The 14,814-nt window shown below is 37.7% G+C and overlaps 1 protein-coding gene across 2 annotated transcripts in view; it reads right to left on the bottom strand.

Annotated features, from left to right (window-relative positions):
- The window catches only part of LOC126972072 (FAS-associated factor 1), a 32,996-nt gene that overhangs the window by 3,470 nt on the left and 14,712 nt on the right, over nucleotides 1–14,814 (bottom strand). For both annotated transcript variants that reach the window (XM_050818650.1, XM_050818651.1), the window contains exons 8-15: nucleotides 12,616–12,736; nucleotides 11,553–11,698; nucleotides 10,512–10,666; nucleotides 7,406–7,542; nucleotides 6,334–6,496; nucleotides 5,299–5,395; nucleotides 3,592–3,732; nucleotides 1,321–1,398 (exon numbers count right to left, since the gene is read on the bottom strand). In XM_050818650.1, coding sequence (XP_050674607.1) covers nucleotides 1,321–1,398; nucleotides 3,592–3,732; nucleotides 5,299–5,395; nucleotides 6,334–6,496; nucleotides 7,406–7,542; nucleotides 10,512–10,666; nucleotides 11,553–11,698; nucleotides 12,616–12,736 — 1,038 coding nt within the window. The remainder of the gene's footprint in view (nucleotides 1–1,320; nucleotides 1,399–3,591; nucleotides 3,733–5,298; nucleotides 5,396–6,333; nucleotides 6,497–7,405; nucleotides 7,543–10,511; nucleotides 10,667–11,552; nucleotides 11,699–12,615; nucleotides 12,737–14,814) is intronic.

Here is a 14,814-nt window from a genome sequence, read left to right as displayed (position 1 = left end):
GTACGCTGGAATATCATACTGAGTGAAATCATTTAAGCTTGTTATTAATTAAATTACCTTTAATATTGTATATAAGCAATATTACAACTATTTTAGTGTCATTAATAAACGCAGTAAAGTTATGTCAAATTCTTCCGAAATCGGCAAGTGCCCCTCGCCGCGGTATGCCATAGATCGGCGCGATTTTAGATCAGCGGCCTGTCAATGCGTTTTATTTTACTTGTATTAATAGATTGCTTATAATAATGATGATTTAAGTGGATGTATAAGAAAGCTATTGAAACAAGCTATAAGAATATGCAAAATAAACCAACTTATAAACTAAATGAGGATCAGAACTTCGCCAGGGCATAGTGTGCCGTACGGCACTTCCGATATTTGTGTATCTGAAAAATCTAGTGACATATGGAACTTCCCGATTTTGGAAGGTTAAAACATTCTGTCTTTATCATTTCTTTGTCACTACAGAATTACATGACAGGGTAATAATAGTAATTATTAATTTGGAGTGCCTTTAAACTGCGTTAATTAATAAGACAGTTTAAGTTTTCTTTAAAGGATAGCACGGTAACTTGGCGTCACATCCACTTGATATATACTTAGTCTGGCCATAAATACTGTTACAACTAAAAATAAACCTTTAACATTTGAATTTGGAATCTGTCATTTTTATATGATTGTTCATTGAGTTCTTATTTTGGCGCCAATACATTGTACAATATTTTGTGATATTAAAATGGAGTGAATCGCTGTGATTGCATTACACAAAGTAGGTATGGAGTTACAGGTTATTTGCAATAGAATTTTTTTGATCTTGACCAGATCGTCGGTTCATCTTCTGGCGGGCCTACCAACACTACGTCGTCCGGTACGTGGTCGCCATTCGAGGACTCTACTGCCCCAACGGCCATCTGTCCGTCGAACTATGTGCCCTGGCCACTGCCACTTCAGTTTCGCAATGATTTGGACTATGTCGTTAACTTTGGTTCTACTACGGATCTCCTCATTTTTTATTCGAACTCGCAAGGAAACTATACAGATATGCTATGATTATTAATTGATTATCATAAATGAAGCCATATTGAGTACATTCAAGTACATTATATTCATGACATTCATATTTACTATATTATTTCCAAATATAAATTAATATCTTCACATGCACATATGAATATAATATGAAGCATTAAATAAAACAATATATAATAATAGATATATTTATACATATTTTTGTTAATTGATCATAATGAATGAAGCCATATTGAGGGTATATGGTCCTATTAAAAAGTTATCTCCATATTAATAGTTAACAACACTTACGTCCCGCCGAGGCCAGCTCGATATCACCTTGTAGTTTTCTTTAGGGTAGCCCTTTGATGCTAGGTAGTCTAAAAGCCCCTGAAATTATCAAAAAAGCCCAATAATTAAAAACATCAGTTAAAAACAAAGAAAAGTTTGGAGAAAAGGATGAAATATAAACAAGAACGACTTTTTGAAGTGATAACTTCTTATGGGAGGGCAAACCGCTTCGTAACGTAACGCGTTACGGCGCCAGTCTGTCTGGCTTCCCTTTCTCTCACACATACTGCAATGGTAGGCAGGCTCCTCTTCTCTCACTCCAACCAATTGTTACTTTTATAGGATTTAATAATGATGCTAATAATGTACATACACAAAATGCTAAGAATAAAATATATTTAATAATAAATAAATGATTTTATTAATAAATAACCTATCCTTAAATTATCATATTTATTCATACATAAAATTTAAGTAATAACGCGTTTCTCAAGTTAAATTTCAATATCACCCAGTGGGAGGCTCCTTTGCACAGGATGCCGGCTAGATTATGGGTACCATAACGGCGCCTATTTCTGCCGTGAATTAGTAACGTGCAAGCATTATTTTATTTCCGTCTGATGGGCATAGCTAGTGAAATTACTGGGCAAATGAGACTTAACATCTTATGTCTCAAGGTGACCAGCGCAATTGTAGTTTTTTTTTTCTTTTTTATGATAATAAGCGACGAGACGAGGAGGACGTTCAGCTGATGGTAATTGATACGCCCTGCCCATTACAATGCAGTGCCGCGTTCTTAGCGGCACCACAATTGCGCTCGTCACCTTGAGACATAAGATGTTAAGTCTCATTTGCCCAGTAATTTCACTAGCTACGGCGTCTTTCAGACCGAAACACAGTAATGCTTACACATCACTGCTTCACGGCAGAAATAGGCGCCGTTGTGGTACCCATAATCTAGCCGGCATCCTGTGCAAAGGAGCCTCCCACTGGTGCCGCTCAGTTTTGGGTTTTTCAAGAATCCTAAGCGGCACTGCATTGTAATCGGCAGAGCGTATAAATTAACATCAGCTGAATGTTCTTCAAGTCTCATCCCTTATTTTCATTAAAAAAAATTTTCAATATAAAATAGTTCAACTTAAATTAGTTTAAGTTATCACTTCTCAGGCGTTCCGAGACGCACACCTTTTATTGCTATTAATTTAAGAGATTTTTGTAAGATTTCACTTGGATCATTTTTTAAAAACAAAATGGCGTAATTTAATAAGAATTGAGAAAGGGTATACAAGTTAAAAAAAAATCTATAGCGTAGCACGGTTTAATAATGTAATAAAAGCATGCGTGTGTATAGTAAGACCAACAAGAGGAGATAAAGAATGTAAGCAAAGTTTCAGGGGTTCAAAACATTTTCATCTATATCTTTGAATATTGAAAACAATTGATATTTTTCAAAGGTTGTATAGAGCTGGTAGGCTGTGATTCCATAACAAACAAGAAAACTAATAGTAACGGATAAATAATAACAAAAACTCGACAAAATACGTAGCACTTCGAACGCAATCCAAACGGGAATGCTTAGATAATATATACGTCCCAAATCAAATCAAAATCACTTAATTCATGTAGGTCACGGAAATGACACTTATGAATGTCAAAAAAAAAATTTACAGGGTTGAGCTAATGAGAAGAAGTAGCAAGAAACTCATTGCCACTCTTTTAAATCAAGATCTACATTTTCATCGTTTTACAAATAATTTCAATTAATATTTAATATGTATACTGATTCAACATGTAAGTCAAAAAAGTAAATGTAAATTAATACAAATAAAAGTTATTGAGAATTGTAGTTAATTATTATTATTAAATATATAATATATAATAACTTTTAAGAATCGGAATATTAGTTTAGTGTGCGTGACAAACTACGTCTTACACTCGCGATTTCTACGACACTTTGTGTTAGTGTGCGTTAATTGCTCAAAGTAGAGGTTAGTTCTAAACTCAATTTTTTTCGACGTTTTCACATCTGTCATAGTCTATCTCGACGTATATATGACCTAGAGCAGGAATGAACTTGTTCACAAAATGGCGGACCAAATGTTGACAAAAACTGTACTGACTGATTTCCTGTACCACGAAACTCCTAACGACACCTATCGTCGACCAACTGACGCCATTACTGCGTACGACGAACAGAGATTATAATCGCTCGCTATCGCAATGTAACTCAGTAACCGTAGTCCGTTTGCTTACATTCTTTATCTCGTGTCGCTGGCCTTAGTATGGACATACCGCGAGCGTGTCAGTACTGTGGAAGCGTCGCTCCAGAACCTCGTGGTGCGGGGGCGGCAGCCGCACGCGTATACGAGACACGTCTTCCGCGTCGCCATGCGGCTCGGCTGGCACGCGCGCTGCGGCGCCGGCACGCAGAGCCTATTAATAACAAAATATATAATTTATCTAATATATAAAATTCTCGTGTCATGGTGTTAAACTTTGAACTACTCCGAAACGGCTTGACCGATTCTTGTGAAATTTTGAGTGCATAATGGGTAGGTCTGAGAATCGGATCGAATTTTTCATCTCCCTAAATGTTAAGGGTGGTCCACACGATTTTTTTTATTTATTTTTTAATTTGTTTGATTATGAGTGAGCATTAAAAAATACATACAACTTAAAATTGTCACCCATCTACGATCAACAGTTACTTTTGTATCGCGATTTTAATATCGGCAATACAACGTTTGCTGGGTCAGCTAGTATAATATAATATGATTCTTTGTTTTCTTTCGTGTGTTGACAGTGAACTCCTAAACGGCCTGACCGATTTTGATGATTTTTTTGTGTGTTCAAGTGGATTCGTGGATGGTTTAGATTTACAATGGAACTTCCTCCTAAACGGCTGGACCGATTTTGATGAATTTTTTTGTGTGTTCCAGCGAATTTTAGAATGGTTTAGATTTTCAATTCAGTCCATATATAATATAACTCCTGCCCATGTTAGTGAACTCCTCCTAACGGCTGGACTGGTTTTTCAAACTTAAGACGTGTTTACAGGACAACGTCTGTCGGGTTAGCTTGTATTGTTATATTATTTTTTAGTATGGCTCAAGCTCAAAAACTATTTGTGTTTTAATAATACAGTATATACAACCTGCCTTATTCATAAAAAAACGCATTTCGAAGGTATAAAGCTATATTAGTTAAAACGTGTTTTAAGCCTATCGAACGTTCGATAAAATTACTTATTCATATTCGTTAGATAAATATCCCATAACTAATACGTCTCTATAGTACGCAATGTTGCCATTTCGTACAAAAAAGCATGATTTTAACTAATTTAATGAGGAACTGCCAATGAAAACAGACATCTTTTCAATGTAGGTTCGTCAGTTGTCAAATGTCGATGTCAAAATAATTTCAAACTTCAAAAATCAATGTTTTGAAGTCTGTCGGTTGTCAATCTCTGACGGATATCCAACAACTTTGAGCGCGAAGCTATTTATCACATTATTTAACGAACAGCTGATCGATGTCGGCCATGTTTTTTGCGTTCGAGTGCTTTAAATAGGCTTATAGAAGAATAAGAATATAAGCTACTATAAATCACGTCAGCTTAATCAAAGAGATAATGAGCGTTTTAGCTCTAATATGCGATTATGAATACCATTTTTTAACTAGCGTATATTAGCGATGTTTTAAATCTCCGCTAAGTCATTATGATAAGACAGAACATCTTTTCGGAAAACGCAGCTGTCACATCATTAGATTGCTGGGTCATTCATTTTGTACACATATGCTAGTAGAATGCATTTTTGATAATTTTTCACTTATTTTTATTGTTTGGCCATTGAATATATACATACTTACATACAATACAATCCACTTTTATATGGATTTGTACAAGTAAAGGCTCATAACAATTCATTATTTGACATTCCCAAATTTAAAAAACAAAATGTGCAAAGAAGGTTCCCGTAAAGCTATAAATAATCTTACCTCTTTTTTCGCTTCTTCCATCATTCTTTCTGACTCAGCCCGCTCCAACTCTTGATTCTTTTCGAATTCTTGCTGCTTTTTAAATTCTTCTTTCGCTCTGCAATAAATATATTTATTTTTCTATATATTACTTTTGCGAAAATTTGTTCAATCTCGAAACAAAGTCTTGACGATATCATCTAGTGGAATCTACAGGCTGTACTCGTTAACCATGCGATTATTCCGTAACTATTACAGATGTCAAAAAAAAATTAGCTAATATCGAAAGTAGGTACATTACTTATTCAGTATAAACGGTTTTAGTTTTCTTATTTTAAAAGTTTATTTTAGCTTAATACTGATATTAAAGAAAATTGTTTATTAACCTAACAAAGTAATAAAACTATCTTTTAATTGAATAATATTTATTTCATAGTAAGCTCAAAATTTTGTATTCAAAGCAGATGTTAGAAGTAACGTCCTTGTTGTGCGATACAATGAACTTTCTACTAATCTCATACTATATGTATTGGAGTGTTTAATATCAAAATTTTGGATATTGCTTGTTGGATTTATAAAAAGTTATTGACATCATTTTATTGATTAGGTAACGTACATTTATCTACACCCATACTTTAAATCCTCTATTAAAGATTCTAAAACATTTCGCTTAATGCCAACATTAAACCATCCAATGTCCTAATAACCATCACATCATCCAAACGAGTGTTGTAATGAAATTCAGTACAACATTACAACACTCGTTTGGATGATGTAATGGTTACTAGGACTGGCTTTTTTATGTTAGCAGTAATCTTTTTTAATGTTAGCAGTAAGCTAACTGTTTCAGAATCTTTTATATAGGATTCATATTATATAATTAAGTAGTAAAAATGGATTAGGGTGATAAACCCACATTTACACATCAGTTGCATAAATAACTATAACGTAACGTTACGGAATAATCACCTGGTCACACTTAACTATTACATCCTGTATATATATATATATATATATATATATATATATATATATATATATATATATGCATCTCACCTGTCAGCCTCGAGGCTCTGTTCGTACGCCTCGTCCTGCTCCATCTTCACTCTCTGCCGCGCCTGTCTCTCCCTCTCAACTCGAACGTCTTCATCACGCTGAGAGCCGAACCTCTCAATTGCTTCAACTAACCCCCCCACTAATTCTGATACGCCTACATTGCCTGTCAATTGTAACATAACAATTAAAGTGAAGTTTTTTTTGAAGTTTTGTTAAATAGAGTCTGTTCTGTACTGTAATTATAAAAACCGTTACAGAAATACTTTAAAATTAATGTATATAATATATCAAGGAACTGTATGTAGTTGGCGTGATCTTCGGGACTCGTCGGGATTTGCGCATCTGATCTCACATTTGCAAGCCGAAAACATTGCAATTTGCACACGTTGTTCGCAATAACTAAGTGTTTCGACATTTGGTAAGTTAGTTAAAATAGTTTAACGTAGTTTTAATGAAGCCTCCCTTAAGTTTCTGGCCTCGCTTTGAGCCCTCGAACAATCTATCTGACACATAAACATAGTCAAGAGTTGTTAGGGGCTGCTTCACAATGTACAAGTAAAGTTACGAATAGGCTACTTGCTACTCATTTATCGAATAAAGACATCATTTGCTTTTCACACTGAATGACTTACGAAAGGCTCCTGACAATTGATCCGTTGACATTCTCAGATCTCACTACACGAAAATAATTGTGTGATGATCAATTTCATTGTGAAAGTAGTGGTAGAAGAGCTGTTTAGAGATATACAAATAGAAAATTGTCAAATATGAAATAAAAATTTGCATTAAAAGCCATTAAATTAACTATAAAGTGTTACGTTATTTCGTAAAAGAAACAGTGTATTTTTTAATATTTTTATTTCGTGAAACGGAACTATTTTAGTGTGAGGTTGCCAAAGCCACCTACCTAGTAAATAAAAATAGTACTGAATGGATTTTGAAACGCAATCTGTAATATTGGGAATTTATATGTACTTTATCTGGCCTATGATAATGTACTACTTTACTTGTAAATTGTGAAACAGTCACTTAGCTTAATACATGTATTGTAAATATATAATAATATATTTACCATTAATAACGGAATATATCTCTGTGTTGGAGCGGACCCTCATGATGATGATCAAAGCCGGAAGTCTGTCTATGGGGATACTCCGCACCGTCATGCTGGCCACAGGGCCTAAGGAGTTAGCAACCGAAGTCAACAACCTGTTACAATTAAACCATATAATAATTAGTATTTTTATGGAAATTAGTGAGTTGTTAATTTTGAGTATTAAATTCAATTTGTAACCAAAAATTTATGAACGATGCGGAACTCGAACCCGCGACCTCTCGGGTTCCTTCCAAGCGCTCTTTCACTGAGCCAACCGTTGGAGTGACGTATGTCTTGTTCAACTCTCAGGTTGTGGGTTCATTTACAGTATCTACTTTACAGTTGCTAACCTGCTCAATCCCAATAATTGCATATTAAGAAATTGACTTGGTCTCATATTTTTTTTTTAAATAACATACTGCCATAAGATAAAGAGATTCAGGATTCATTGACAGACAATATAGTATCTTATAAATAAGAGAATAATAAACTGTACATGCTATTTAATAAGTTGGCTAGAGTTAAGGACTCCTTGATAAGTCTTGGTATTCAATGTTCGAATAAAATACCAGATGGTATACTAGAACGTACTGTGTACAAATTCATGAAATATATTAAAGTTTTTTTTTTTTTGGAATAGGAGGACAAACGAGCGTATGGGTACCTGTTGTTAAGTGATCACCGCCGCCCACAATCTCTTGCAACACCAGAGGAATCACAGGAGCGTTGCCGGCCTTTAATGAAGATGTACGCGCTTTTTTTGAAGGTACCCTTGTCGTATCGTCCCGGAAACACCGCACAAGGAAGTTCATTCCACAGCTTTGTAGTACGTGGAAGAAAGCTCCTTGTAAACCGCACTGTGGAGGACCGCCATACATCCAGATGGTGCGGATGATATCCTAACTTGTGGCGTGTCGTGCGAAAGTTTCTTTGGGAAAGAAGGCTTATGTCTTGATGATTATATAGAGGAAAATGATGTATGGTTGTGGTCTGGTTCCGCGAAGGCCACTTAAAATTGTATAATACAATATTAAAGTTGTAAGTAAGTAAGTTGTTATATAAATTACTAGCTGTTACCGCCTGCTTCGCTGGGCGAATTTTAAAAGGAAATTAATTAATCAAGGAAACATTGGAATTCGAAGAATAAGCCATAAGCCATCTAGGATAAATTTCGCATCGAATGGTGGTAGTTTCATGTCGATACGGTCAGTGGTTTAGGCGTGATTGAGCCTCAAACAAAGACCATTTTCAGTATACATATATATAGAAAAGATGGGCTGGGAGTTTCTTATCAGTTCTTCTCCCCATGTCACAGCCCCTTTACGAACTGATGTAGCTTCATGTAGTTTTTTTTATGACAATAAGGGACGAGACGGGCAGGAAGTTGACGGTAATTGATACACCATGCCCATTATAATGCAGTGCCACTTTTTACCAAGTGTTGCTATATAATATATAAGCACTAATAATATAGTATATTATAATGATTGATGCAATATGTTATGTTTTAGTAAATAACATGTGTTTGTTGCAGCTATCAACATTGTTGGATGTTGTATTTAATTGTACTTTCACCTTTGTCTAGGGTGGTCGGCTAAACTATAATATTTGTATTGTGAAAAGTTTTAGATTAGAAATTGTGTAAATACAGTGATACTTATGTATTATGGACATAGTTGGATGTCCATGGTGGGCGGAATGTTAAGTATTATGTAAACTTCACAGCGTGAACTACACAGTGAGTTACTATGAGTGTGAAACTAGATGGTGCTGTATTATTAAAATGGTATTTCCTAAACACACTTTAAATATTTTTAGCCGTTACATAAGTTAAGTGTATTTTTTGGAATTAATGTCACTTCTATACATATCGTATACCAACGATATTCCCATCCCTAGAAATGGAGTCCAACTCTCTCTTTTCGCTGACGATACCGCTCTCTACGTCCAGTCCCAACAGATATCTTCAGTCCTCTCCAGGCTCCAACGCTCAGTTAATGAGCTAGGTGACTGGTTTAGGAAATGGCGTATTGAGGTCAACCCGGATAAAAGCTCCGCAGTCCGTTTTGATTTTAAGCGCAGACGCTTCTGCCGGGATCGACCCATTCATCTATTAGGCTCCCCTATCCCCTTCAGGTCCACAACCAAGTACTTGGGTGTGACCCTCGACTCCCAACTCACCTTCAGGCCTCACGTCAAGAAGGTGACCGGAACCGCCCGCTTCTATCTGTACCGCCTAAACAGTATGTTAGGTAGGCACAGTAAAATGTCTTTTAGGAACAAGCGAACACTCTTCAAGGTTTGCATTCGACCGGTTATGACTTACGCCGCTCCAGTTTTCGCTCATGCGAAACCCAATATTATAGACAAACTACAAACAGTTCAATCCATTTTCTGCCGTAAGGCTGTCAATGCCCACTGGTGTGTTAGAAACGCAGACCTTCACCGGGACTTAGAGCTCCCCACCATCCAACAACACCTTAAGTGCTTGTCTGAAACTTTCTTTAAGTCCTCAGACAATCACCCAAATCCCCTGATTAAGGAGGCAGCGGATTATACCGCCTCCCCTCCTTGGGGAGGACCGGGGGACAATCAGACGCATTTAGATTCACCTCTATTTTGTGATCATCCTTCTGATGTGACTAGTCCCAATTAGATAGCACCCTCTGTGCAATATCCCAGCGGAAACTCCATAGGGAGTGCCGCTTGCGCCTCTCTCTCCCCATGAGAAGGTCGCCTTCGATGTAGGCTTAGAGGGCACCTGCCCAAAGCCAACTGCAGGTGGTGTTTAGTGGGTAGGCACCTAGGTTTTCACGTGAGTCCCACATAACCAACGCAGACTTAGGCTGCGTTGGTATGCATGAGCATTCGCCACCTCCCTCCCGTCGTTATTCCGGAGGGTAGCCCATTCCTTTGCTTGGGCGCAAAAAAAAAAAAAAAAAAAGGGGAATTAATGTCTTCGCTCAGTGAACAGATGTATTTAGGTGTGAGTGCATTAGTTCGGAAGTGTACACGGTAAATAAAATTATTTCTATTTCTAATAATCCTAAACGGCCGCAAGCCAAATACGCATCTCACATACATATTCATATTATCCGGATTTGTGAGGTCCCACCCATACACCACAAAGTTTGCAGACAGAGTCTGAAGCACCGTCTCACACCCCAGCAGTTGGGCACAGAACACGTTGGACAGTACCGAGTGCTCGTGATGAAGGTACACTCCCAGGAGCTTTCTCTGTGAACACAAACAATGAAGGAATTAAATTCATTATTGCAAAAAAATATTGATGTATTTAGCAACTAGAGTAGCCTAGTTCTCTTCGAGAGACACTTAACTGAGTAGATGTAATCAGTGATTGAATATTGATAAGGCAATATTTCATTCAAATTCATGTATTTTTTATTGATTTTAAGATCACATTTAATGTCAAAACATAAACCGAAACCCATTCGAAAATATATGCCTAAGACTCGAGAAGAACGGTCGCAGAAGCTCAGGTGCACCCTTTTTCTTAGTAAAACTTCGTTACAATAAAAATTATTGATAAAATAACGTAGGGAAGGTTGCTCCATTCCCAATCTAAGGTATTAATAAAGTTATTTATGTGATAGTTACCGTTACCACATATGCGCTTTTCAACAATTTTTATGATTTCGTAATATTCTGGGCTCATGTTGGAAAAGCATATAAATAACCCAACAAAAGACTCAAATAACTCTCTCTTTTACTATTTCTTGACTTGAACATGGCTTGACACGCTAACTGCACGTTTAGGTCTTAGATCAATAATTCATCTAGATACTGTTACAGCTATGAAAACATCGAAAAAAAATTGACGTTTACAGTTTCGTTTCTGAGCTATGCACGCACACTAACACAAAGTAACATACAATCGATTAAGACGTAGCTTGCCACGCACACTAAACTAATAAATCTGGCCGATTTTCATCGGTTGTCTAGCAGCAACAGGTTCTATCTAGACACATAAATTACCTAGGTTTAGATTATTTACTTTAACCACACGTGTGCTATTGATTTTATTGATGTTTTTAACTTAATATGATATTTATTCAAAAGCCTCAAAACGAGTAATTAGATAATATCGTTGATGGGTCCGTACCTCTTTTGCTGGCTTGAGACACGATTCTTTTATAGCATCCTGCAGGCTTCCCTCGAAAAAGTTGGGAGTGCTTGGGCCGTAGCGAGCTTTGAAACGTTGTGCAAATTCTATACAACCCAGTGCTTCGTCTGTCACGTGATCTGACACTGAAATATACATAAAAGTATTAACATTCGGTAATCGGCAAGTGCCTCCGGTATGCCATAGTTCGGCGCTATTTTGGTGCGCTCGCAGCGGTCTGCCAATGCGTTTTATTTCACGTGTATTAATAGATTGCTTATAATAATGATGATTTGAGTGAATATATAGGAAAGCTATTGAAACAAGCTATAAGACCATGAAAAATAAACTATCTTATAAACAAAATGAGTGTCAGAACTTGGTCAGGGCGTAGTGTGCCGTAAGGCACTTTCGTTTTTGGTGTATCTGAAAAAATTTTTGAAAGAATCATAAACAATCGGCATTCGATGCTATTTTTTGAAAGAATCATAAACAATCTTTGATTTTTAATTGAAGAACGTGAATTGATCGAACTCGGAATTACGAAGTAATTCCGAAAAAACACTTTTCAGTTTTCTTTCGTCAACGATAACTCAGGAACGAATCATCCGATTTTAACCGGCTTGATAGCGATCGACGTGATTTTTGATGTTAAGAGCGTTTTTGGAATCGATCGGCAAAGCAGTTTAAAAGTTATTCCAAAAAACCACATATGAAAACAAAAAATTCGTAGTTTTATTTTATCGTATCGTTTTATCGTATTTATACATATTTACAAATACTTACAGTGCTTATTTATAATATTTATCTATGTTATAATTTAAGCAGGGTGAGTGGATAAGAGGTTGGCGTGCTGCAATTGTAATTCAAGGATGATGACAATACTTCAGTTACATTATTATTTTTTATAAGTTATACACACATTATTATTTATAAGTTGAATTTACAATGGCAACACCGGCGCAAAGTGAAACATGTAATGTGAAGACAGGTGTGAAAAAATTTAGTTTTGTCACAACCCTGCTATAGAATACATGTGGTGTACCAACATAATAAAACTTACTTAGCGGCTGTAGTCTGTCAGATGACACATCCACAAACATGTCATCTTCAGCAGGGAATGTTTCCCCGTCCTCCACTTCCTCCACAGAACTGTTGTCACTGTCCGAGCTGTCAACTATTATCTGTGAATGTATATTATATTAATTACTATATCAATACGATTATTTTAAAGAAAATAAGGGACGAGACGAGCAGGACTTTCAGGTAATGACGGTAACAGATAATAGAATTAACAAAAATAATTACTTGAACTTTGGCATTATCTTTTTTCTATATGATATTTTTTCTAAGTACAATATCATGTACAAGTATTAAATTCATTGCCCGAATTACAAGCCGCCAAACATCCTTCAAACTGGATACATAAAAGACAATCGTTTGTACAGCCTGGCGCTACAGTTATTAACGACGGCGACCTTAAATGAAAACGCTGTTAGAACTAATTAATCGTAATTATAAAAAAAAAAACTAAAAATTAAAGTAAATAATAGAATTTTTCAAACAAAAAAATTACATTTGAATTTATTTCTTACAGTACGCAGACGTGGCCACTAACAATGTGCCTGATGAGAAAGCTCATGGTCGCTCAGAGGGCAATGGAGAGGGCTATGCTCGGAGTTTCCCGGCGAGATCGAATCAGAAATGAGGAGATTCGTAGAAGAACCAAAGTCACTAACATGTGCCCAAGCGCAAATAATTGCGAAATGAAGTGGCAGTGGGCACATGGTTCGACGGACACATAGCCAGTGGGGCAGAAAAGTCCTTGAAAGGCGACCATGAGGGCAGCACAGGACTGATCGTCGTGGAGATCTTTGGGGGAAGCCCTTGTCCTGCAGTGGACATCTTCCGGCTGATGATTACGGTTAAGTAGCTCTACACGTGCGTTTATAGCAGCGCCTCACTATATACTGAAATTACGTATAAATCACGTTGACGTCTTTGGGCACATCTAAGCATAGAGCATACGCCACTTACGGCAAGACTGCAATGTCTGAAAGATTCACTATCCATTAGGTGACCATTTGCCCGCTCCTATATTAATTTGTGCGTGTGTCGCACCAGAACAGCACCACCCCATCTCCTCCCGTGGGTGTCGTAAGAGGCGACTAAGGGATACAAACAACGGAGGATGGGCAGCAGCATACTTCGTTAAGAACACACTACTGACTGCGATCGCCAACCCACCTGCCAAGCGTGGCGATTACGGCAAAAAGACCCCTCAAAGAAAAAAAAAATATGATAGACACAATAAGGCCCCGGCCCCCAGTCCCCGGCGGCCCCGCTCGTGGTGGCCACGGTAGCAGCCACATAAGCGACGGGGCAGGGGGTGCTAAGAATCCTCGGGTGCGGCAGCGCTACCACAAACGAAGACCATTGGCCCTGGCAACATACAATGTCAAGACACTGCGGACCGACGAGAAATTGGAGGAACTGGAGGAAGCTGTGAGCAGATTACGATGGGATGTCGTAGGGTTATCTGAGGTCCGAAGACAGGGTGAGGACTCGATAATCCTAAATTCCGGACACATGCTCTACCTCCGGGAGGGCGACCAACTGTCCCAGGGTGGAGTCGGGTTCCTCGTTCACAAGTCTCTCGTACTACGTAACTGAAGTGGGGAGCGTGTCGACTAGGGTAGCGTACCTAATACTCAGAATTACTGAACGGTATTCGTTGAAGGTCACTCAGACGACGAGGTGGAGGCCATGTATGAGGACATCTCAACAGACATTCCCTTTCCGAAGACCCACTTAAACGTTGTCATGGGAGACTTCAATGCAAAACTGGGCAAACGTAGCGGCGATGAGTTGAGAGTGGGGAAATTTGGTTATGGAAATCGAAACGCCCGAGGCCAGATGCTGGCTGACTTCATGGAGAAGGAGGATCTCTATATGATGAACTCCTTCTTCATGAAGCCAGAACAACGCAAATGGACTTGGATCAGCCCCAATGGTGCCACTAAAAATGAGATCGACTTAGAAAAGACATATATTCAATGATGTCTCCGTGATCAACTCAGTGAAAACTGGGAGTGATCACCGCATAGTAAAAGGGAAAATTGAATATCAATCCAAAACTGGAGCGGTCTCGACTGGTGAAGTCTACGCTCCGACCCGCACCCATCCATATCCAAATGCCCGAAAACTTTCAACTCGAATTGCAAAACCGCTTCGAATGCCTCGGTGACTGCGTAGACGTGGA

Source organism: Leptidea sinapis, chromosome 25 (genome assembly GCF_905404315.1).
Source record: "Leptidea sinapis chromosome 25, ilLepSina1.1, whole genome shotgun sequence".
NCBI classification, from domain to species: Eukaryota; Metazoa; Arthropoda; class Insecta; order Lepidoptera; family Pieridae; genus Leptidea; species Leptidea sinapis.
This window is presented reverse-complemented; position numbering and strand designations above follow the sequence as displayed.